At 51.8% G+C, this 25,955-nt stretch overlaps 1 protein-coding gene across 7 annotated transcripts in view; it reads left to right on the top strand.

The window, feature by feature from the left end:
• SIPA1L3 (signal induced proliferation associated 1 like 3) overlaps positions 1–25,955 on the top strand; it is a 235,445-nt gene that overhangs the window by 206,987 nt on the left and 2,503 nt on the right. For 5 of the 7 annotated variants that reach the window (XM_077853508.1, XM_077853545.1, XM_077853527.1 and 2 more), the window contains 6 exons: positions 1,249–1,470; positions 12,853–13,018; positions 13,639–13,888; positions 16,292–16,435; positions 22,966–23,101; positions 24,836–24,917. In XM_077853508.1, the coding sequence (XP_077709634.1) occupies positions 1,249–1,470; positions 12,853–13,018; positions 13,639–13,888; positions 16,292–16,435; positions 22,966–23,101; positions 24,836–24,917 (1,000 nt within the window). Of the gene's footprint in view, positions 1–1,248; positions 1,471–2,560; positions 4,245–12,852; positions 13,019–13,638; positions 13,889–16,291; positions 16,436–22,965; positions 23,102–24,835; positions 24,918–25,955 lie in introns of those variants that run through there. The other 2 variants (XM_077853554.1, XM_077853564.1) reach the window with 2 other exon arrangements.

The raw sequence follows: 25,955 nt of genomic DNA, 5'->3' as shown, positions 1-25,955 counted from the left end.
CAAATGCCACAGATTTCCTCTTTCCATACCTGAAGTACACCGGTTTTTCAAGCAGAGATGACCATTAGACTGCCGTATGCCCTTGGTCAGTTGCCAAAGTGCTGAAGTGGTGGTTGTGTCTGTTTTGTGCTTTGGGGGAGAGGATTTGCCAGTCTCCTCATTTGATCATAGTCAAAAGTCCCACCCCTTCATATTGTTAAATTGACCTTCAAAAAGGATTTGTTGGCTTAAACCCCAAAGGCGTTAATTTTTTCATTAAATGCCTCTTACTTGAAGTGGAATTAGAATGTTATTTAAAAGTGTTAAAAGTCACATTGCCTCAGAGGAGTGAACAATTGAATCCCCAAAAGTTGTGTACTGGTTAGCAACATGGGTTTGTTGTACCACTGATTCCATGGGAATCCAGCATTTGAATAGCAAGCTGTGGTTTTAGATCATTAGATCAGCGGAGATATTTTCTGATGTATAGCAGCTACTCAAAAAAATATCTGAATGAAAAGGCTACTTGGCAAGCTGTATTTTAAGTAAAAAAAGAAGTTATAGAACAACTTATTAATGTGATTACAGATCACATATTAATGTGATCCCAGTTATAGAAAAATACAGTCCTCCCCCGCCAAAGAAAATAATTCTTACCTCTCTAATTGTATTCGCATGCGTATTTGCAATACATAGGAAAAAGGAGAGAAAGTGCAAGGCAGCAAGAGAGTGAGCAAATTGTAAACCATGGAAACCTCTAGAGACAGGCGGGTAGGATCCCCATCTTCAGCTATGTAGGCTGTGCCCAGGAGACAGGGAAATCTCGGGGTGCATCCACCCACGGTGGTGACTTTTTTAATCCCCAGAGAGGTACCACATGTGCTAGAAGGGCATTCCTGGGGTACGATGAGGGGCTGTGTAGGCAACTTCACCTTCTCTCCATACAGACATTTTTTTTTTTTCATACAGACATTTTTTTAAGAGTTTATTTATTCATGAGAGACAAGAGGTGGAGAAGCAGGCCCCTGCAGGGAGCCCGATGCAGGACTGAATTCCAGGACCCCGGAATCATGCCCTTGAGCTGTAGGCAGCTGAGGCACCCAGGCACCCTCCTTACAGACTTCTGTGCTTGAATTTTCCATTGCTGTAGTGTATTTGTACCTCTCCTGTGAAGAATACTTTGTGTTTCCCAAAGGTGAATTGGAACAGATCAGTTTTGCAAAATGTGGAGTGGATTCATGCAGACTTCCTCTGGTTTTTACTCTGCAGTGACATGAGCTCGCGGGCAGGCTACCCCGCTCAGGTTTACAAAACAGCCAGCGCAGAGACTCCTCGGCCTTCCCAGCTGGCCCAGTCCAGCCCCTTCCAGCTCTCCGCCTCCGTCCCTAAGTCCTTCTTCTCCAAGCAGCCCGTTCGCAATAAGCACCCCACGGGGTGGAAGAGGACAGACGAGCCCCCGCCACGGCCACTCCCCTTCACCGACCCAAAGAAGTAAGTGCATGGCCACCCAGCAGGGGCTGTGGGAGCTGAGCCAGGCATCTCTGGGCAAGGAAGAGGGTGGCCCCTCGCTCGTTCAGCAAGGTGCTGGGCCAGTGACACACCATGAGTACAGTTGTGGACAGAGGTCCCTTGGCTGCCTGAGGGACATGGCCTTCAGGGGACTGCTATGCGGGAGACAAGGGGTTTGAGGGGCGGGCAGGATGGGGGCCGAGGAAGGAGACGAGGTGGCCTCGGGATGGAAATGCTTAAAGGGGAGCACAGGGTTTGGCCAGCAGAGTGCATTGGGGCTGAGAGGAAGGCAAGGTTGAAGAACCCCCAGGTCCTATAACCAGAAGGGCAGACTTGCCTTGAGCTGAGACGGGGACTCAGGCTTGGTGAGGAGCAGGCTCGGTGTGGGGAAAGCCCCTGAGCTCAGTCCCCAGTGGGTTACGTTCACAAGGCACAGAAGAAACAAGGAGGCAGTTGGCTGAGGAGTCTGGAGCTGAGAGAGATGTCAGGCTAGAGAGGGCATCTGGGGTGTTGGGGTGTCATCGGCTCAGGGGCACGAGGCTGGAGGCACACCCAAGGCCAGGAGTGTGGGTAGAGAGGAGGGGCAGGTGCAGGACAGGGCCGGAAAGCCCTCAGCCTCCAGAGAATAAGGAGAATCCCAGGTGAGCAAGGGGTCCTGGGAGCCCAAGTGTGATGGGCTGTGCACCGGCGTCACTGTGAGCCTCCTGGAGGTCCCTCGGGTGCAGGAGAGAAGAGTAGGAGAATCAGAGGGCGCTATGCTCGGCTCGTTTGCGGCATTGTGCTGTAAGGCAGAAGAGAGGAGAGGCGTGTGCACTGGGAAGGATTTCTCTTCTAAGTTAGGAGAATAGGATATATTTACCCGATGCTCCCTGTATACCGGTCTCAGTTCCAAGCCCCTGTATATGTGAATGAATTTCTGGAATTCTCACAAGAACTCTGTGAGGTGGACCTATTATTCACCCCACTTTACAGATAAGGCAACTGAGGCCCTGAGTCAGAACAGCTGGTAAGGGATAGGGCAGGTCCAAGGCTCCTCTTCCATTGGGGCAGGGAATCTGTCCTCCCCATCCAGGTCTTTGTACCGTCTTTCAAGACCTGGATGGGCCATTCAAATGTGAGAAGGACACAGAGCTCGGCGGAAAAAAGGTGTCAGGAGACAGAAGTGAGTCCTGCAGATGTCGGCGGGCAAGCTTGGGGAGCTCACCCCAAGAATCCAGTTCCCACACATCACGGCATGCCAGGAGCTCTGACCCTCTGCTCTCCTGATCAGAACCTCCAGCGGTGTCCCCCACGCCCAGGGTGGATGTCCAGGGCCCCGCTGACCAAGCACATCTGATGCCAGGCACTAGTACAGCGTGTACTTTGCCCAGACTCCTGCCCAGCCCCTGCATGACCAGCCTCCTCCCCCTCTGCCCCTCCCTCTCTCTGCTCCACTGGCCTCCTGTGCTGTCAAGGCCAGGCCAACCTCAGGGCCTTTGGGAGGGGTTCTCGAACACCTGGAGTGCCCTTCCCCCAGATCTTGTGGCTGTCTCCAGTGGCGGGGGCGGGGGGGTCTCATGACACGTCCTCGGATGGACCTTCCCAGCTGTATGTAGCCCCTGCCATCATTCTGTCACTTTTCTCTCCTCTCCTGGAGAGTAGATGCCTCTGTCTTAGTCACGAGACACCCATAGACCTCCTGGCATTCTGGGTGCTCCTTCAGTTTACGCATGAGCCACACATCTCATTTTGATCTCCCTGCAACCCCATTAGATACCACAGGCCCCCAATTTTAGGGTGGCCAGAGGGTCAGACCCTGCGACCCCGTTAGGTCTTCCACAAGCTGCCCCGGCCATCCTTCCCCTGTGTGCAAACTAGGGCTGCCCTAACGAGTACCACAGGCTGAGTGGCCCAACTCCAAACACGTAGTCTTGGTCAGATGTCCGAGATCATGGTGTTGGCAGGGCTCGTTCCTTTTGAGGGCTGTGAACGGGAATTTGTTTGAGCTACTGGCCCAGTTGCTGGTGATTTGCAGGCCGTGTATGGGATTCCTTGGCCTGTAGATGCATCTCCCCATGCTCTGCCTTCACGTGGCCTCCTCCCTAGATGTGTCTCTATGTTGACATTTCCCCTTTTTATAAGGATACCAGTCATGGGCTGAGGGTCCATCCTAATTGCTTCATTTTGCTCTGGTTACCTCTGTAAAGACCCTAATTCTAAATGAAGCCACACTCAGATACTTGGAGTTCATACTTCAACATCTTTTTTGGAAGGGACCCAAAATACCATCTCTCGGGTCTTAACACACACATGCCATTCTGGGGGAAGCTTTTTCAAACCCACACCAGGCTCAGCTTCCACTGACCGCATGCTTCTTCCCTGTCTCAGGACACATCAGACCATCATTTCCTAGCAGCTTGCCTCCTCTCTCCCCACAGTGGACTAAGAATTCTCGGGAGCAGAGATACCATGAGCCCCATCCAGGGCCCAGTACATACATAGTAGGTGCACAGAAAATATGCCCGGGGGAAAAACCCTCTTTTCCCCATGGTAAGATTCAAACAAGGCTTTTTATAGGTATGTATGTTTATTTATTTTAAAGATTCTATTTATTTATTAGAGCAAGAGCGAGTACATGAGCACTCCTGGGTGGAGGGGCAGAGGGAGAGGCACACTCCCCACTGAACAGGGAGCCTGATGCGGAGCTCCATCCCAGGACCCCAGGAACATGACCTGAGCCGAAAGCAAATGCTTACCTGACCAAGCCACCAGGCACCCCTGGGTGTGTATGTTTGTATAAACATATGTAAATTAAATATATGAAATACATAAGTATGTATAATATGTAAAATATATTACTATATCAATATATAAAATATTTGGGGCCACACATAATAGTGTCGGCTTCTTGCAATTGTATTCAATAATTTAGTATTTTTTTTTATGATTTTATTTTTAAGTAATCTCTCCTCTCAATGTGGGGCTCAAACTTACAAGCCCAAGATCAAGAGTCACTCCACCTACTGAGCCAGCCAGGAGCCCCATTTTTTAAATCACATGTAGAAGATGATATATGTTAATTTAGAATTGCTTTTGTTCACACACTCGCATTTCATAAAGCTGTTTTATTCACACTCTCTCTGAGCATTTTGGAGATAGTGTCTTTGTCATTGTTAAAGATCCTTCTGAGTCACCTAACCTAGTTTTCCAGAAAACATCATCTTCAAGCTAAATTATTTGAGGTTAAACATACTTTTTTTTCCCCGTATATGAAGCTGTCACTGAAATCTTATCCCAAGGCACAGGAACTCACTTGCATAACTTATTTACCTATGTATGTTAATACCAAGTACTGTCATAAGATTTTCAGCTGCATTGACTCATTTAATCCTCACTATAGAACAATGAAATGCAAGTACTTTGCATCCCATTTTCCAGATAAGAAAAATTGAGGTACAGAATGGTGATGTCACTTGCCCAGATTCACTCAATTAGTTAAGGCTAATCACTGCAAATATTATGCTTGTTGGTTTTGTGATTTATCCCCCCAGGTCACCATGTATTACAAGCTCATCCCCCACCCCCGCCAGGAGTAATTACCAAATCTGTCTACTTTCTTTGCTTCCCTTCTCATTGATTTCAGTCCCACGGGGAAAAGCTAATGTCCTCATCCAACACAAGGGTGTTTGCCTTTCAGCCAGGCTGCTTGGCTGGGGTTGTACAGACCTGGCCTCACTGATTCTCTGCCGGCCAAGGGATCTTGTTCTTACCCCTATTTCCAGGTGAGGAATTTGAGGCACTGTTAGAAGTATAGAGCCAGGGGATCCCTGGGTTGCTCAGTGGTTTAGCACCTGCCTTTGGCCGGGGACTGATCCTGGAGTCCCGGGATCAAGTCCCACATCGGGCTCCTGCATGGAGCCTGCTTTTCCCTCTGCCTGTGTCTCTGCCTCTCTCTCCCTTTGTGTCTCTCATGAATAAATAAATAAAATCTTTTAAAAAATTAAAAAAAAAGAAGTATAGAGCCAGGTCATGCAGCCAGAAGTGGCAGCGCTAGGATTTGTATCCAGCAAGGTAGCTAACAGAGCATCTTATATGAAAGACAAGGAGGACTCCTATCCAGGGCCACAACTCATGTTTCCTGAGGACTGGTCTCTTGGAGGGAACAGTTTCCTCTGTATTTGGGCACCTGCTCTAGTTGACCGAATGACAGAGCTAGTGAAGGACAGTGAATCTATGCTCTGTCTCCCATGCTCGGCCCTTCTGCTGCAGGCCCTGGCCAATCCTTGGGGAGGGACAGGCCAGCACCTCTGTTCCAGGGGATGGCCATACAGCCCTGTTTTGACCACTTCATCCCAGGACTCATTAATTCATTGGCCTGCCTTCTCTCAGTCATGAGAGGGCAGAGCAGCATGTGAGGGTCAGGATGGGAATCCATTGGCTGCTTACCCTACCATCATTTTCCCTCTCTTTAAACTGGGAGGACAGTCATCCCTGGCTCCAGGATTGTGAGGATTTAGTGAGTTCATCCATTTGAGGCTCCCAGCACCACATTCTTGCTGCACAGGGCTTAACAGGTGAGGGTGTGACTGGACTGACAGGTTTCCCTTCTGACAGGAGAGGCCAGGCTGGAGGCCAACAGGTTGGGAGGTGGAGCCAGTAGCCCTTAGCTCTCCTGGGCACTACCTCCTCGATGGCCCAGTCTCAACCCAACTGCTGGGCTGGAGATGCCCCTGTGGACTGGCCCTTAAGCCATCCTGAGAAGCCTCCTTCACAAGGTAGGCACAACCAGGAACAGGCCTCTGCTCTTCCAGAGAATGGCCATACTGACACCACTTCTCTCTGAGTGTCAAACCAGCCAGCCACACCACATAGGATTGTTGTGAGACACACATGCTTAGGCCCCATTGGCCCCTGGCCCCACAGGGAGGAGGCTGACCCTCCAGAAATGGCCTCTGTTGTGTGGTCAGGAGGGCCAGCCCCAGGGTCACACCTGAGGACCCAGGCCCCAAGTGTCCTTGTCCAGCACCACTGAGGGAAGGAACCAAAATGACCTGTGTGAAGGCAGCCTGGGGCCCAGGAGTGGGTGAGCACTCAGGAGGCAAGCTTCGTCACTGCAGTCAAGAGCAGTCCCTGCGTCAGACCACATCCGTTCACATCCCAGCTCCACCAGCACTGTGTGTCCGAACCTCCCCATACTGCCAGCCTTCGCCTGTAGGGTGAAGTGACAGTAGAACCTGTCTCTCACAGCCGGCATGAGGAGAGAAAGTGACCACACACGAGACACACCAGCCCTTGGGGAGAAGGCCCTTGTCACCAGGAGCCGCTACTACCACGAACCATGTGTATCGAGCACCACTTCCATTATGAGTGAATCGAGGTGGCTCAGAGCATCTGGCAAATACGGGTTCTGAGTGTTCTCAACTCACTGTGCCTCAGTTTCCCCAGCTTCAAAAGGGGAAGACAGTAGTACCTGTATCCCAGAGGTGACATGAGAATTTCACCAAGTCATAGGGAAATACCCAGTTGCTGTTGGCTGGGCTGACACGCACTGGCATCTAATAGTTGACACCTCCTTCCTTCCTCAGGTTTAGGTCCAGCTCAGTACAGCTGCAGAAGGAGCAAGGGGGAAAGCCTCTCCCCAATATCCCCACCCCATAGCAGGGCAGCCCCCGACTCCTCAGGCCTCTCCCAGCCATCCTTCCAGGAATATCTCCCTGCCACCTGAAGTACAGACCTGCTGCATATCCTCGCCAGCCTCCTTGGCACAGCCCCCAGTGCAGACAGGCTGACAGTGGTGCTAATTAGCTTAATTAACTCGGCCCCAAGGGAGCCGCCCCAGTTGGAGGCCAGAGCCCAGAGTCAGCTGGGATCAGGCCCAGCCAAGTCGGAGCCACTGGTTGCCTTCCACCTCCGGCCCTCCTGTCACAGGAAGAAAGAATCACTGTTGTCTGGGGCCCCAGTGCAGAGCCTTCTTTGTAAGTTGTCGTCTTTGTTTTCTGCTGTGAGTGGTTTAATTCCACAATGTGACAATGTCCCAAGTCCAGACAACGTGGGCAAATTAGAGATTATGTCTGGTGCTGTTGGGCAGGACCTTGAGAGAAGGCACATCCTTCCGGGTGTTCTCTTTATCTGTATCGCGAAGGGTACACCAAGCCCAGCATAAAAACCAGACACCAAAGGGTTGGCAGTGCAAAGCCAGCCTCTCCCTTCCCGGCCCCCAGCCGTTCAGGCCCCCTCCCCAGACGCAACCATGGCTTCATTTCTTCTGCTTCCGGCCCGAAACGTCCCAGCCATGACGAAGCACGGTGACTGCATATGCTTCTTCCCCGCCACCCCTCTTCATCTGCAAGTGTGGTGCCGTCTCTGCACCTCTGCTTTTTTGCACCTGCTCTTTCCCCTTCATATCTTGGTGACCATTCCGTGTTAGCACAGAGGAGGTGATCTCCTCCTTTTGAACAGTCAAGAGTAGTCTGTTTTGTCCTCGGGGGTCATCAGGTTTCAACAATCATGAAGACCAGAGATCTTGAGAGAAAGAGAAAAGATCAGAATGTACAGGGATCCCTGGGTGGCGCAGTGGTTTAGCGCCTGCCTTTGGCCCAGGGCGCGATCCTGGAGACCCGGGATCGAATCCCATATCGGGCTCCTGGTGCATGGAGCCTGCTTCTCCCTCTGCCTGTGTCTCTGCCTCTCTCTCTCTCTCTGTGTGACTATCATAAATAAATTTTTAAAATTTAAAAAAAAAAAAAAAAAAGATCAGAATGTACAAACCCAGTCTGGTTGGTTTTGTTAACCTGGAATTAATGCCATTTTAAATTACTGCTTGGAATTTGCAATTTAGAAATGACATTGGGAAATTCTCCCAGGAGAAAGAGAGTAAGAGCAAAAATGATCGAGTTGACTCCGAACTGAGTTCCGTCGTGCTTTACCCATTTAGACACATCACAGCAGCACACAGATAGCATCAGGCCAACGGGACCTACAGCAGATGAAATGTGTGTGGAGGTGAAGGTTGCAGCCGGGAGGGTTGCAGGGGACAGACGGACTGTAGCATGGTTTCTTCTGGTGAGCAGGTTCTTCTGCAGATTCCACTGCAGAATCAGGAATGCCCCATTAGAGTCCTGGAGGACCTAGGAGCTGAGAAGGCAATTTTAGCAAATGAACACAAAATTAAACAGAGCAAGGAAGAAATACTTGTGTTCTTTTGGCTTAACTTTTTACAATATCTCTCTACTTTTTCCTCTTTTATAAAAGTTATTTAAACTTGTTTTAAAGGAAGGAGGAGGGGGCGTGGCTGGCTCCATTAGAAGAGGATGCAACTCGATCTCAGGGTCATGAGTTGAAGCGATTACTTAGATAAATTAAAAAAGAAGAAGAAGAAGAAGAATAGAAGGTTGAAAGGAAGGAAATAGGTAGAGAAGCAGGTGGGTTGGTTGGTCAGTTGGTTGGATGGTTGGTTCCATGTGACTCACATGGAACAGCTACTGCTGAGTGCTTGCAATGTGGCAAGCCCTATTCCCAACACAACAGAATGCAGAAGGCTGCAGATGAGTTGGGAGTGGGACCACAAACACACAGTGCCCATGACAAACCACCAGGAGATGAACACAGCGAAGCAACATACAGGATTGTGTGATCACGCACACCTGGGCTGGAAGGGAACACCAGAAGGTTGAGTCGTCAGGGGAGGCTTCTCTGAATAAGCTGGATAGATGAGAAGCTGTCATTCATGGGGAATGCTGGGAACGGCAACTCTAGGCAGCCAGAACAGCCTGTGCAAAGGCCCTGGGGCAGGAATATGCCTGGCATGCTAATGGAACATTGAGAGGCCCCCATGGAAGGGGATGAGGGCAGAGGCAGAGCAGATTATCAAGGATTTCATGGGCTTGTGGTGAGGTACATTTTTAGAAAATGAATCCCCCCACCTGCCCATCTTTTGGAGCTGAGAGTTTGGTGAATTTTAATATATCAAACTAAGCAATGTGTAAGCTTTGTTTTCTGAAAATGATTTCACATTGTACCTACCACTTCATTCCTCCGACATACCTGGGACAACCTCTTTCTGTGTTATGTGAATCAGCTCCACTTCTCTTTCATAGCTAGATGGCATTATTCTGTGGGGCCTCTCCCTTCCCCTGCTGGCCAGTTCTGTGTTTGCTTCACAGGACCCCAGGAAGCGTCCTCATATCCTTGGCACACCTAGGTTCATGTGGGCCTCCCTAAGGGACACAGTCCCAGAAGTAGAGCCCCTAGGGCCGAAAGCATACATGTTCCATAGTGTTCTGTGGGTGGCTCTGCGCCCCTCCCAGAGGGACAGCCTCATGAACAGTGTCCCTTTCTTGCCACAGACAGGCTGAAGCCCTGGCCTGCTCCCTCTCCAGGGGAGATGGGCACAGCAGGTGACATGCCCTGCACTAAGTCACATACCCCACCCCCCTCCTTGCAGGAGATTCTGGAAAACTGTGAATTCCCTTTGGAAGGGGGAGGGGTGAGCCCTCTTCCTCTGTTTCTCTGTGTATTTCTTTCTTTTGGCTCTAAAGCTCTTTCATTTGCCCGGAGAACACACTTCAGAGAACACTGTAATGGAGCCAGAATTACCCTAGACCTGGGATTCTAATTTGGGGAAGAATACGACCTGACAGGGAAAAACTTGCCGCACTCTCTTGCTCCTTTTGTTAAAACCCCAAGGTGGCAGCTGAGAAAATGAGAAAGATGCAAACTTTAAAATGCTCAGGAGCCCGAGACATCTTTCTTCCTGGGTCCAAAGACTTTTTCTTTCTTGAGTTACAAAATGATGCATTCCAGGTGTCACCTGTTTTTAAACTAGTTTTTGAAATGACTATTATTCTGGCATGTGCTTATGGTAAAATAAATTGAGATAGTCCAGAAGGGTATCAGGTAAAAAGTGAAAGTCCTTGTTTTTCTACCTCCTAAAAAGACACCTGACTTCCCAGAGTTCATTTATCGTTGTTCATAATTTCCCCAGAACTTTTTTCCTGCATTTAAAAGAATATTACTGGGATGCCTGGGTGGCTCAGTGGTTGAGCATCTGCCTTCAGCTCAGGGCATGATCCTGGGGTCCCCGGATGGAGTCCCACATCAGGCTCCCTGTATGGATGGAGCCTGCTTCTACCTCTGCCTGTGTCTCTGCCTCTCTATATCTGTGTGTGTGTCTCATGAATAAATAAAATCTTAATAAATAAATATTAACTAAATCAATTGCGATTATGCTCCACACACACTATACCTTTTTTTTTTTTTTTTAAGATTTTATTAATTTGGGATTGGTGGGGTATGTAGAGGCAGAGGGAGAGAGAGAATCTCAAGCAGACTCCACACTGAGTGCAGAGCCTGACATGGGGCTCAATCCCGTGACCCCAAAGATCATGACCTGAGATGAAGTCAGGAGTCAGACGCTTAACCAACCAAGCCCTCCAGCCCCCTCACTGTACATCTTTTTTAGGCCATGTCTGTGCTAGAAACACAGCAGTCAAGTACAGAGGTGACACCTGTAGGCTCTGCAGCCTGGTGGTCTCGGCTGGAATCCTGACTCCTCCACTCACACAGGCTATGTGACCTTGGACAACTGTTCCTTTAGTCACCTTGCATCTCAGTCTCCTGTCTGTAAAATGGGGGTGATAGTAATCGAGGCTGCTGTGCAGATTGAATGAGTTAGCATACACGGAGCCCTCGGGATGGTGGACAGGGCCTGGTACACGGGTAGGGCTATTAGCTGTCATTATTTCTCTCCTGGGACACCTCAGGTCAAGGACCCAGTTTTCACCAGGGAAGTAAGATCTGAGCCTAAATGGCTGAGCCAGAATCCAAAGGCCAGAGGAGGCCTCAGGGCAAGTCCCAGGAGTGGAGGACACGGAGCCCCAGGAGACTGCGCCGTGGCCAGGAGAGGGCCAAGGAGCTGGGGGTGGGGAGCTGTGATGGCCTGCGGAGCCAGCAGAGGGGTAGGGGAGCAGCCGAGGAGTGTGGGCAGCTCAGGGCCAGCCCTCATTACCCAAGCGCTTGCTCTGTGAGGTGCCACCGGGCACTCTGCAGCAATCCCCGCAGTGCTGTGAGGTCAGCATGTTCTCCAGGGGATCGGAGAGGTGGTGCCACATGCCTGCAGTCCCACAGCGGGAGCAGAGAGACCCAGGCCTGTCCACCACCACCACTCCTGCTTTTAACCCTAGGCTGTGCCGGGATGGCTTTTAGATGCCAGAGTGTTCTGGAAGGCAGCATGGGGTCAGCATCGAAGATGGTGATCCAAGTGACCTGGGCTCACAGGCCAGTTTCTGAAATGGGAGCCCCAGTGGAAAAATGGGGGTGGTGAAGGGGCTCCAGGGCCCTGGCCAGGGTTTAGGTGCCTTGTCTCTAGATCTTCCCAGCCACCCCGTGATTCGTGAACTCTCTTTCCCACATGTCACAGATGAAGAAACGAAAGTTAGGGACACCTGATGACAGACTCTGGAGCACTTGGCCAGAGGTCTGCTGTCTGCAGCCCAGCACTCACCTGTGGGGACCTGGTTCCCAGGAGATGGGTCCTCTGTGAGACCCCGAGACCCCATCCCTCTTCCGTGGCTGGAAGCCCTAGTCACCCTCATCCACCTGAACACTGCAGGAACTTGCTCATCATCTCCCTTCTGCTCTTGGCCCCACTGAGGGCCACTCTTCTGTCCAGCCATCAGTGATCCTTCCAGTATACAAATCAGGACCTCCCACCCACCAGCTCAGAATCTCAGAGGCTTCCTTTTTTTTTTTTTTTTTTTTTTTTTTCTCAGAGGCTTCCTTCCCAGAAGCAGGCCCAAGTCCCCTCCGTGGCTCAGGAGTTCCTATCCCGTCCCCTCCCAGACCTCACCTTGCACCACTCGTCCCCTCACTCGCGTCACCAACCTGTGGGCCTCCTCCATGCCTCTGTCACCGGGCTTGACCCCCTCACAGCCCAGGACTTGCTTCCCTCTCCCTGGAGTGCTCTTGTACCCTGCGGGCTCCCTCAGCTGTCACCCCCCAGAAGAGCCATGTCCCATCCCCACCAATCCCTACTCGATTACTTGGCTTTATCTTTCTTCAGACCTCCTCTCTGCCTCACATTATGGGATCTCTCTTTCTGGTCATTTATTCGCTGTGGATCTCCGTAACTGGGGGTCAGCTCCATGTTCACTGCTGTGTCTCCTCTGCCTGGAACAGGCTTGGCCCCAGGCAGGTCGCAGGAAGTCTTGTGGGACTAGTCAGTGGAGAGAACAGACGTGGCCCCTGTTGCTGCTTGCTTCCAGCAGGTGGAGTGGAGAAGGCTGCGGTCCCTTCCGCGGTGGCGGCCTGCCTTCCTGAGGCAGGACAGCTTTGAGAAGCAGCTCGAGCCTCCCCAAGGCCCCTCTGACCCTCATCTTCTCATTCCAGGCAGGTGGACACGAGTACGAAAAACGTCTTCGGGCAGCCGCGGTTGAGGGCATCCCTCAGAGACCTCCGCTCCCCACGGAAGAACTACAAATCCACCATCGAGGACGACCTGAAGAAACTCATCATCATGGACAACCTGGCGCCTGAGCAGGAGAGAGATGCGGGAGTACGTAGAGGCCTCCTTCACCGCACCCACACAGTCAGAATCAGGAGGGCCAGGTGGTTGTGGGAGGGCGAGGGAGGAGGACAGAGCTCCCTGAGGTCACTCTGGCCTCTCCTGCCAGTGGCCTCTACCTGTGGCACCTGCCAGCCCCATTTGGGTGTATGTGGCTTCATAGCCAGGAGTCAGGCCGTCACATTAGTCGGGGACCAAATCACAGCATAAGGCAGCCTGAGCAGGCACGTGGGAAAGCCCGTCCGCACTAGGGCAGCTCGAGCTACTGGAAAGGGATGCTCTTACTGGCTCTCATGACCCGAGCGGAGCCTGAGTGGAAGCAGCCTCCGCCCACCCAACCCTCAGGGACCGAGAGTGGAGGCGAGGTCCCTTAGTCTGCCGCACTCTCCTGTGGGACCGAGCTGTCCGCAGTGGTCCTCATCAATGACTGGCTCCCCTAAGTTGCACTTAGGTCACACCACCTTCCCTGACCTGACCCGGTGCAGGAGGGGGGCACTGGCCTCTCAGAGGCAGGTGGTGCTGGGAGGGGAGGAGGGATCCCCAGGGGAGAGGACGGTGACAGTGAGTCAGGCCACGACCACGCCCCATGACGGTCCCTGTCTCCTCCTCAGTCACCACAGAAGAGCCTGCAGCGGACGCTGTCAGATGAGAGTCTGTGCAGCGGGCGGCGGGAACCCAGCTTCGCCAACCCTGCCAGCCTGGAGCCGGGCCTGCCCAGTGACGTGCTCTTCACCAGCACCTGCGCCTTCCCCTCCAGCACGCTGCCCGCCCGACGCCAGCACCAGCACCCCCACCCGCCGGGCGGCAGCAGCCCTAGCACTGTCCCCACAACCGGCAGCAACGGCTTCCCAGAGAAGAAATGTGAGCCTGGGGCACCCTGGGGCCAGTGGGGGGGTTTCGCCAGCCTTGGGAAGCAAGCAGGGACCGGGGGACAGTGTACACTGGAAGTCATCAGTGTTGGTGTCGGCCGAGGTGAGGAGCTGGGGCGCATGGGAGCTTCGGGAGGGTCCTGATGGTTAGGCACTGGGTGCCACCCACAGAGCTGGGGATTGTTAGGTGAGCATGGGGGGTCTCCTGGGGGGTCACCTAGCTGGAAGTCTGGACTGCCCGAAGATTGGAGTCACCTGAGGCCAGAGGGAGGGTGTCAGCCCCCGAGGCTGCAGACAGGAGGGCCCTGGGGATCAGGCTTTACATTAGCTGCTCCCCCAGCTCCCTGTTCCAGCACCAAGCAGATGGTTCCGTGAATGTTTATTTACTTACCTGATTCCCCCCCCAAGTCTGCCAACTCTTGTTGGAGGGAGGAGGTGTAGGGTGTGACTCATCCATCCTTGTATTCATCCAGCGACTGTTTACCGCGCGTCCCCCACGACGGGGGCCCCAGTGCACATGGTCCCCGTCAAAACCTGGGCGCCAGCCGGGGTGGGCCTGCCTTCAATCCATCCTCCTCCAATCCCTTATTCACAACCCCAAAGCTTCCCAAACTGAGAGGTGATTGAGAAGTTTGGGCCAAGCTCACAGCAGCAAAACCCAACCCAAATGGGCCTGGGACTGTTTACTTACCGGCCTTCCCTGCCCCACCTGGCGTCATGATCACTGCAGAGCACCAGCCTGAATCCAGGGGCTGCGGGACCTGCCCGGGTGCAGTGTGCGACAGGCAGCACCTGCACAGCTCTCTCCGACGCAGACAGGGTGTGACTTCAGGAGTCTACCCCAGGGGTTCCGGCAGAAGGCCATGTCTGGGTCACTGAGGGGAGCCTCCCCAAAGCCAGGTACTACTCTGCCCCCATCTCAGCTCAAGGCAAACCTATCCCTCACTGCATTAAACTGAGACTCAGACGTGTTAATACGTGGAAAACGCTTAGCACAATCCCTGATGCACAGTAAGCACTGAGAAGCGCTGGCTGTTTGTTATTTTGTTATATTCTTCCGTCTGGAGCAAGCATTTTAATCCACCGTGAGTCAGGCTTGTGCCCCAGGCCCGGAGAGCGGGGTTAGAACAGAGTATTAACAAGGACCTACTAAACCCCAAAGCCTCACGGGGTTGGGCTTAGAGCAGGGTCAGCAGCTGACCACGCAGTTCAAAGCCAAGTGCCCCTGCCAACGAGTGTCATTGCGAGCCAGGCATCTCGCTCTGAGCCTCGGTTTCCCCCTCCACAACACGGGGGGGGGGGGGGGTAGGAGCATCTCCCTCCCACTACTAGGAGGAGGTGAGGCTGGGGGATGGTCCCAGTGCTGTACCCAGCATGGTTGGGCCCTGCTCTGCCTGCCTGAGTCACCCCCTGACCTCTGTGCTTCTTTGCTGTCCTCTGTCCCCTCCCCTTTGGCAGCTGTGAGGTATCAGCAAGCTGAGGCCCGGGGCCTCCGCCCGGCACATGGGACTCAGCCCAGCCGTTGGCTGCAGCAAATGCAGCTGCTGGTGCTGGCGCTCCCAACACCAGAGACTCCAGGGGCATCTTTCTCTGCCCGGCCTTCCATACAGGGACCCAGCAGGTCTCCTTGCAGCGACCCTGCCGCACCCAGACCCTAAACACACGCTGACAACCCTGGTTTATATCTGCAGCCTGGCCCTGCCGCCTCCATGCCGCACCTCCAGAAACAAACTTCTGGCCCACCCCCAGGGCCAGCCCATCTCAGGGCCAGCTTCAGAATCCTGGTCACCCTGCACCCTTCTCTTTGGCCCACGCTCCCATCCCCTCTTCAGGAAGTACATTTGGTGGCACAAACAGAATGATTTCAGGAGCTGCCACTTGTTCCTCCCCGCTGCCCCCGCCCCTGAGGCCTCACCCAGTCCTGTCCACTCTCCTCTCCCTCCTGGACCCCAGCTGCCTCCTCACCACCTCCCTCCCTCCCTGCTCCCCACCCCCATGGGGTCCAACCTCCGCTTGCAGCCAGAGGGAGCCTGTGAGCACCCACATCAGGTCACGTCCCTGGCTGCTCAGAGCCTGTGGCTCCATTCCACTTGGAGTAAAAGACAACGTCCTCCTGACCTGCGAGGCCCCCACAGTCCAGCCCGCACCTCTGACTTCACCTCCCGCCACTCTGTCCCTCTCACCCCGTTCCCACCCACATAAACACCTGACACTCCCCTTGACCTGCTGGCGTTTGTCATCTTCTGATGATTGTAACATACTTACTTAATTGTATGTGTTATAACACTTACAAGCATTACGGAAACCATACAGAAAGTAAAACAAAGGATTAATATCTTTGTTCCTTTCACGTTCTCATTCTCCCCCCCATCTCCCATCTCCTCTTCCCCACCAGCCACCATCTCCGCCTCCGAGCTCTCGCTGGCCGATGGCCGGGAACGGCCGCTGCGACGCCTTGACCCCGGGATGATGCCACTGCCTGACACAGCTGCTGGCCTTGAGTGGTCCAGCCTGGTGAACGCGGCCAAGGCCTACGAAGGTAGGCACCTTCCACCCAACCTGGCCCGATCCCTACCCCCTGCTATGTCCAAGAAGGCTCAGCGGAAGAACTTGGGGCTTCGCAGTGGGACAGACTCGGGATCCAGAATTAGAGGGGTCAGGGTTCACATCCTGCCCTGTCTCTTGCTCGCTCTGCAGTCCAGGGCAAGTGTATTGGTCTGTTGATCGACACAACAGGCACATGCCTGGGGCTGCAGTGAGGATTAAGTGAAAACACTGTGTGTAAAACACATCAGGCACAGGACAAGCCCTTACCAGACAGTACCTTCTACTATACCGCAGAGCAAACATGTGATAATCCAAATTGTATTTAGATTTGCTTTGGCTGCCAGTGGCTGTAAACCCAAATTAACATCGACTTCCAACATGCAAGGTTTTATTCGGGTAAAAATTCCTGGGGCAGGTGGTCTGGGGCTGGGGTGGCACTTGCACAGATGCATCAGGGTGCAGGCTCCTTGGTCTGGCTCATCTGGGGAGGCCTCGCCCTCACGCTCCCAGATGGCTCCTGGAGCTCAGGCCATCGTGTGCGGCTCTGAGCAGCAGGACAGAGGACATATGCCCAAGCCTGACACTATCCCTTATATTTATTTCCCCAGGGGCCAGAGCATCGCACACAGCCATACCTGATAGCTTCAGGACAGGCTGGGAAGTGAGGCCACATGCCCAACAAACATTTGGGATTTGTTCTTATGGAAAAAGGGAAAACAGATCATGAGGGATCCTGCTCTGAGCCATGCTAGGCTCCCAGTAGTGACTGAGATGGCCCCGGATCCTGCCCTCCAAGGCCAGTGGAGGAAAGAGACTCATCACTAGACAGCAGTGGCCCTGAGTGATCAGGGCTGAGGGAGCCCAGAGCAGGTGCCTAATCCAGACTGTGGGGTATCAGGGAGGGCTTCCTGCAGGAAATGGCAGAGAGTGCTAGCCGTCCCTCATTATCTGATGAGCTCTGTGACGAGTGGTTGGCCTCTGCTGCCTCAGTTTGCTCATCTGTAAAGCCGAGATAGTAGCTCCTACAGCAAGGTGATCATAGCATTAATGGATTTACATAGACTTGGCTGCACTTAAAAATGAATGTCACCATCTGTAGCACCTGCACATCCCTGAGGACATTCGAGTTTTGACTCCAGAGTCAGGATCCAGGAAGAGAATCTGAGGGCATTTATCACCTGTCCTCTCCAGATCTCCACAGGGGCCCCAGGGAGTCTCACAGGTGCCTTCAGGGGCCCTCACTGTCTGGGTTCCCTGAGCAGCTGGCTTTTTATGTGATGGGGGTATAAAGGGGTGTGCGGGCATATCCCAGGAGGAATGCCGGGAGCCAGGCAGCGGGGCCACCTCCTCTCTCCTCACGGGTGTCCGGGCCTCCCAGGGCCAAGACCATGGGTTCTGTGGGAAGCAGCTGGGAGGCTCCAAGCCACTCCCCGAAGACCCAGATGCCACCAGCAACTGTAGTATTGTCTTTAGAAGGCAGAGCTGTCTAGATACCGACCCCAGTAGTGGGCTTCTGGGAGGGGCTGGGGCAGCCAGAGCCACATCCCCCATAGCCACTCCATTTAGCCCCCCTACTCCACTCCCACCCTACCCCACCCCCATGCCTGAGGAGTCAGCACCACACGTGAGAAAGCTTGGGGAGCAGGCTAGCGGCCCTGGTTCTCCACCCAGGCCGCACATCAGAGTCCCCCAGGGAGCTTTCTCCTTCTCATCTATGAAATTAATAAATGAACCACAGCAGCAACAGAAAAGATTAGGTAATGGGTGATGTGGGACGGTGCAGCAGAAAGGCCTGGAAGGAAATCCACCAGTACCACAGTGGCAGTGACTTCCCTGCAGAGCACGGAGAGGGGCGGCAGTGGGATGGAGTCAGGCTGGTCTCAGCTCACTGGGAGCTTGGCTTGTTTGTTTCAGTGAAGATATATATGGGTTATCCTGTGTAATTCAAACAAATGGAAAAAGACTAAAGGAATTATGAATTTCAGCAGGTGTATTCATGGCATGGTAGCTTTGGTGAGGGAAGCTTCTATGGGGGAAATAGAAAGATACCTGGGGTTTATTTCAAAATATTCCAGAAAAAAAAAAGCAAAAGGGATCACATCTTGTAGTGCTAGAAGGTAAGGAGATGCTTTAGATAGGAGGCACGCGGGGAATAGGGCATGTCAGGGGGACACAGGAGCCATCCTGAAGAGCTCTCAATGGCCAAAGTTGTAACAGTCAAACAACTAAATAGTAGTAGTATTGGATTCTAACCCCAAGAATAGAATAACTGTCCATGAGTCCATACTCCTGTAAGTAGACAAGTGAATAAACAAAGGGTGGCTATATGGACAGCTCTTCCTTATAAGAGGATTCCAGTTAATCTAGAAGGAATGAGAAAGATAGGGAGTCATCATTAGAATAACAGTAGTGATTGATGGTTGCTAAAATTAGTGGGGAGACTTTAAGCAGAAGCAAGGTGTTTATATAGCCTCAAAGTATCTACCCCAAAATATTTATGATTGCTCAGTCCACAAGTACTTTTATCTCTGTCCCTCCAGGAGGTGGAGCTTAATTCCCCTCTCTGAGAGTGGGTTGGACTCAGCCTCTCACTCCCAACAGAGTGAGGGTTGGAAGGGAACAGTAGTGACTTCACAATGGAGGAGGCTGGTGGCCAGTGTCTTATCCAGGGGATCAAGGTCACCATTGCCGGTAACAGGACACATCAACCCCTGGGGTGCCTGGGTGGCTCAGTCAGTTAAGCGTCTGTCTTCAGCTCAGGTCATTACCCTGGGGTCCTGGGATTGAGCCCCCTTCGGGCTCCCTGCTCATAGAAGAGCCTGCTTCTCCCTCTGCCTCTACCCCTCCCCCTGCTCATTCTCTCTTTCTCTCTCTCTCTCAAATAAGTAAATAAAATATATTTTTTTAAAAGACACGTCAACATTGCAGACCTCTGGTATGATGCAGTGAGTCAGACACACCACTTCTCCAGTTTTCTGCCCCTAACTCTGTCAGAACATTAGACAAACCCAAACTGAGGGACTTTCCACCAAACCTGACCAGTACACCTGAAAAGTGTACAAGTCCTGAAACTCGAACCCTGAGTAGAAACTGTCACAGGTCAGAGGAGGGCCAGGAGCTGTGGTCACTGAACACAGTGTGTAATCCTGCAGTAGGTCCTAGGACTGAAAAAGATAGGAAAATGAGTGAAATCAGATCGCGTGTGCAGTGTGGCTGATAGAAACTGGTGTTTTCGTCACCGTACCCTGGATCTGTGAGACGTTAACATCGGAGGAGCCTGGGGGAAGGGGATGCCAGAGTTCTCCAGCATCTTTGCAACTCTTCTGAAGATCTGAAACTACTTCAGAATAAGTTTTCTTTTTTTTATTTTTTTATTTTATTTACTTATTCATAGACAGAGAGAGAGGCAGAGACACAGGCAGAGGGAGAAGCAGGCTCCACGTAGGGAGCCCAATGTGGGACTCGATCCCGGGTTTCCAGGATCACACCCCAGGCTGCAGGCGGCACCAAACTGCTGCGCCACCGGGGCTGCCCCAGAATAAGTTTTCTTTTAAGATTTTATTTCTTTAGTTCAGACAGAGAGAGCATGAGCAGGGGGTGGGGCAGAGGGAGAAGCAGACTCCCCGCTGAGCAGGGAGCCAGTGCGGGGAGCCACTCGGGTACCTCTAAAAAGTTTCTTAAGAAAATTGAGTGATAGTACTGGAAGTCCTAGCCTCAGCAATCAGACAACAAAAAGACATTAAAGGCATTCAAATTGGCAAAGAAGAAGTCAAACTCTCCCTCTTCGCCGATGACATGATACTCTACATAGAAAACCCAAAAGTCTCCACCCCAAGATTGCTAGAACTCATACAGCAATTCGGTAGCGTGGCAGGATACAAAATCAATGCCCAAAAGTCAGTGGCATTTCTATACACTAACAATGAGAAAAAGAAATTAAGGACTCAATCCCATTTACAATTGCACCCAAAAGCATAAGATACCTACGAATAAACCTAACCAAAGATGTAAAGGATCTATACCCTCAAAACTATAGAACACTTCTGAAAGAAATTGAGGAAGACACAAAGAGATGGAAAAATATTCCATGCTCATGGATTGGCAGAATTAGTATTGTGAAAATGTCAATGTTACCCAGGGCAATATACACGTTTAATGCAATCCCTATCAAAATACCATGGACTTTCTTCAGAGAGTTAGAACAAATTATTTTAAGATTTGTGTGGAATCAGAAAAGACCCCGAATAGCCAGGGGAATTTTAAAAAAGAAAACCATATCTGGGGGCATCACAATGCCAGATTTCAGGTTGTACTACAAAGCTGTGGTCATCAAGACAGTGTGGTACTGGCACAAAAACAGACACATAGATCAATGGAACAGAATAGAGAATCCAGAAGTGGACCCTGAATTTTATGGGCAACTAATATTCGATAAAGGAGGAAAGATTATCCATTGGAAGAAAGACAGTCTCTTCAATAAATGGTGCTGGGAAAATTGGACATCCACATGCAGAAGAATGATACTAGACCACTCTCTTTCACCATACACAAAGATAAACTCAAAATGGATGAAAGATCTAAATGTGAGACAAGATTCCATCAAAATCCTAGAGAAGAACACAGGCAACACCCTTTTTGAACTCGGCCATGGTAACTTCTTGCAAGATACATCCACGAAGGCAAAAGAAACAAAAGCAAAAATGAACTATTGGGACTTCATCAAGATAAGAAGCTTTTGCACAGCAAAGGATACAGTCAACAAAACTTAAAGACAACCTACAGAATGGGAGAAGAGATTTGCAAATGACATATCAGATAAAGGGCTAGTTTCCAAGATCTATAAAGAACTTATTAAACTCAACACCAAAGAAACAAACAATCCAATCATGAAATGGGCAAAAGACATGAACAGAAATCTCACAGAGGAAGACATAGACATGGCCAACATGCATATGAGAAAATGCTCTGCATCACTTGCCATCAGGGAAATACAAATCAAAACCACAATGAGATACCACCTCACACCAGTGAGAATGGGGAAAATTAACAAGGCAGGAAACAACAAATGTTGGAGAGGATGCGGAGAAAAGGGAACCCTCTTACACTGTTGGTGGGAATGTGAACTGGTGCAGCCACTCTGGAAAACTGTGTGGAGGTTCCTCAAACAGTTAAAAATATACCTGCCCTACGACCCAGCAATTGCACTGTTGGGGATTTACCCCAAAGATACAAATGCAATGAAACGCCGGGACACCTGCACCCCGATGTTTATAGCAGCAATGGCCATGATAGCCAAACTGTGGAAGGAGCCTCGGTGTCCAACGAAAGATGAATGGATAAAGAAGATGTGGTTTATGTATACAATGGAATATTACTCAGCTATTAGAAATGACAAATACCCACCATTTGCTTCAACGTGGATGGAACTGGAGGGTATTATGCTGAGTGAAGTAAGTCAGTCGGAGAAGGACAAACATTATATGTTCTCATTCATTTGGGGAATATAAATAATAGTGAAAGGGAATATAAGGGAAGGGAGAAGAAATGTGTGGGAAATATCAGAAAGGGAGACAGAACGTAAAGACTGCTAACTCTGGGAAACGAACTAGGGGTGGTAGAAGGGGAGGAGGGCGGGGGGTGGGAGTGAATGGGTGACGGGCACTGGGGGTTATTCTGTATGTTAGTAAATTGAACACCAATAAAAAATAAATTAAAAAAAATAAAATAAAATAAAAAAGAAAATTGAGTGAGGTTACTGAGGGGCACAGCGACTTGAGGGTGACAGATAGTCCGTGCTCCTGTCACAGTGATGGTTGCACAGAGTATAGACACATGTGCCACATCCTGCCAAGCTGGACGCTTTCAGCACATGCAGGGTGTTGTGTGTCAGCTAAACTTCCATAAGCTGTTGTTAAAAAGGAGAGGAGCAATCAGGAGACTTTAAAGAATAAATAGGAATTAAAAAAGCAAAGAGCATGTAGGAGAGGAAACCAGAGTATGTTGACAGTTGAAACAGTGACAGGCTCGTGAGGACTCGTGATGGTCCTTTCCCTGCACGCAGGCATGTGTGAAACAGTCCATATAAAAAATATTTCCAAAAAGAATAAGTATTAGGGACACCCTAGTGGCTCGGTTGGTTAAACATCTGACTCTTAATTTCGGCTCAGGTCATGATCTCAGGGTTGGGAGATTGAGCTTCGCGTGTGGGGCTCTGCTTGAGATTCTCTCTCTCCCTCTCCCTCAGCCCCTCGCTCTCCCTCTCTCTCTTAAAAATCTCTCTCTCTCTCTCTCTCTCTCTCTCTCTCTCTCAGATCCCTGGGTGGCTCAGCGGTTTAGCACCTGCCTTTGGAGCAGGGCATGATCCTGGAGTCCCGGGATCAGGTCCCATGTCGGGCTCCCTGCGTGGAGCCTGCTTTTCCCTCTGCTTGTGTCTCTACCTCTCTGTGTGTGTGTCTCTCATGAATAAATAAATAAAATCTTTAAAAAAAAAATCTCTCTCTCTCTCTCCTCTCTCCCGGGCAGTGCAAAGAGCTGTTTCGCTCTTCTCCCTCAACGACCCAGCTCTGAGCCCAGAGATCCCACCTGCACACAGTCCTGTCCACAGCCACCTGAGCCTGGAGAGGGGGCCCCCAACCCCCAGGACCACCCCTACCATGAGGTAAGATCTGTCTGGGAATACCTGGTGGCCCAGCAGCCTGAGTCCCTACAGCCCAGATCCCCCGCGGTGGCAGGCATGCCCAGCATTAGCAGGATGGGCATCTACTCCCGTCCCCTGACAGATTTTGGAGGAATCCACACACTGGGACCCAGTGGTGACTGAGTCCAGGTTAGCCCCACCCCCATGGATGGAGACGACACCGTAATCAATATCATCCATACGATGACTACAACCTAAGTAGTGCCCCCCACGTGCACCCCCCACCGCTTCTCCCTGCCTTTCATCTCCCCTCTGTCTACTCCTGGGTCTCCTCTACGGGTACCTGAATTATGTACGTGGTCACCTCTCCTGTGGTGGCCCAAGCTGCTCTCTGTGGACCCAGCGTGGACTGAGGCCCAAGCTGTCTCCTTGTGAGGCTTCCCAGCGAGGAAGGAGGACGTGGAGCCGGACATACCGCATTTAGTGCAACCGGTCTGTGCTCACTTGGCAGAAAATACGATTAAAAAGTGGGAGACCAAATGGAAAGGGCACGTTTGCATGTCCGTGAACTTCAAGAGTGCACGTCACATTCCTGTGCACACCTCCCCAGGCAGGCTTATGTACACGGCAGTGGCCCTCTGTGCTTTATGGGCAAACGAAGGGATTTTCGAGGGAAAGTTTGACTCTTCTGGGGTTTCTTGATTCTCCTTCACACCTCTCTTTGACTGGCTTTGGAACTCAACTTCCACCAAAGACGTGGCCCGACTGTAATCTCAGCAATGAGGTAGTTGCAGGTGGTGCTGCTGCAGCGAGGGGAAGACCCAGCAGGGTGTGGGAATGGCAGGATTGTGGCCTTGGGGCCAGCTCCTGGATTCCCTGCCTCCTGAGCGGGGTCCCTCTCCCACCTGCAACTGGGGATCCCCGGGGTCCCCAGGATCCAGGACTGGGACAGGGGAAAGCAGGCGGGCCCAGTCCTCCCCCTCTCCCTTGCTGCAGCCCACCCCAATCTTGGACCCCCTACAATGCCCTGTGGAGCAGTGGAGGGGGGGCGCCCCCCTCCCTAAGGGGCTGGTGGGGGCTGCAGCTGTCCTCTGCAGGGGCCAGGCAAGCCAGGGCTGGGGAGCTAGAGGAGGACCACAGGCCAAGTTCGCTGCCCTGTCCAGGGGCTAGTGACACGGTGACCTCCCAGGCTACTTTGGGCCGGGAACTCTGTTACACTGAGACTGTGCACAGTGCAAGGCGGGCTCTCCAAACCGGTGCACTGTCATCATCTTTGTCGGCATCTTTGTCCCCATCCCCAAGGGGCAGGCCATCCTGTTCAGTCGCCCCCTGCAGACGCAGTGCCCAGGTTTGCTGGGTGCTCCCTGGATGCCTGTGGGGCGGGTTCTTGGTATCACACCGTGTAAGGTGCTCACACCTGGGAAGGTTTTCTCCCTAAAGCACATGCATGGTCCGTGCCTGGGGGCAAGGCACACTTCAGGACAGACACACACAGCCTTCTACAGGCTGCCATAAGCCCCATCCACATCCATAGGGGTACGCTGTCTGGGTAGAGCATGGCAGGGAGCAGGACTGGCTTCTGGATTCCCCAGCGCCTCTTCTCCAGGCACCCCTCAGGACCCAGCAAGGAAAGGACTCCCCAGAACTTCAGGGACGACAGGGTCCTGGACCTCGTGTTCCTCCCAGCTGTGGGTCCGGAACCCGTCCCCGGGTCCTGGGAGCCCTAGGGTCTCACCCTGTCCCTTGTCTTTGCAGCGAAGAACCTCCCCTGGATCTGACAGGCAAGGTGTACCAGCTGGAGGTGATGCTGAAGCAACTGCACACCGACCTCCAGAAGGTAAGGCCACCAGGCAGCCAGCCCTCTGGTGTGCGCCTCCCTGCTGCGCTTCCCAGACACTTGGGCTGAAGCCCCCGCCCCCGCCCCATCCCTTGCATTTTAGAGGAGACCACCCAGCTTTGAATGTAGCCACAGGTAAAGAGTAGAAAGTGACAATACCAAAGTTTGGTGAGCACATCGAGGAAACTTTCCTGAGTTCTTGGAGGAAGAATAAATTGGCCCAGCCTTTTTGGGGGGAAGTTGGACAACATTTATTTTAAAAATATGATCATGTATCTTGTTGATCCAGCAAGTGGGCTGGTGGGAATTTGTCCAGAATTTCAAGCATGGGCACAGACACCCGTGAGCAGGGATGTTCATTGCTGCTCTGTTGGCAATAAAAACTTGGTGCCAGGGCAGCAGTCCCTCCACGGGAGAGTGGTTTTTGTTTTTTGTTTATTTTAAAAGATTTTATTTATTTATTCATGCGAGACCCAGAGAGAGAGAGGCAGAGACACAGGCAGAGGGAGAAGTAGGCTCCATGCAGGGATCCCGAGGTAGGACTCGATCCCGGGTCTCCAGGATCAGGCCCTGCACCAAAGGTGACACTAAACTGCTGAGCCACCTGGGCTGCCCCAGGAGAGCGGTTATATAAAGGACAGGACACCCGTGCGGTGGAATATTCTGCAGCCAATTAAAACATTAGCCAGAGTCTGTGTATTTACTACATACTAAAGCAGTCTAGTAGTAGGAGTCTAGTAACGGTAAAAACTAAGCAAACTACAGAATGTTTTCTAGAACATCATCATGCTTTAAAAAAAAAAATCTGTGGGTCAGAGGGTTAATCTAGTAGGCACCGTTCTAAATCGTCCATTGTACTTCTCTCCCGGAAGGAGGAGGAGGAAAGAAATAAGGGCAGAGAACCTTTATTTCTTGCTTTGTATACTGTTGGGTAAAAGGCAAAAAGGTGGCAGGATAAAATGTGCAGCTGCCAAGCACGAGAATCCTAGGGTCCAGGTTCCGATCCCGCTGCCCGCTCGCTGTGTGAGGCTCGGTTGC

The sequence above is a fragment of the Canis aureus genome, chromosome 1 (assembly GCF_053574225.1).
Source record: "Canis aureus isolate CA01 chromosome 1, VMU_Caureus_v.1.0, whole genome shotgun sequence".
Classification (NCBI taxonomy): domain Eukaryota; kingdom Metazoa; phylum Chordata; class Mammalia; order Carnivora; family Canidae; genus Canis; species Canis aureus.
This window is presented reverse-complemented; position numbering and strand designations above follow the sequence as displayed.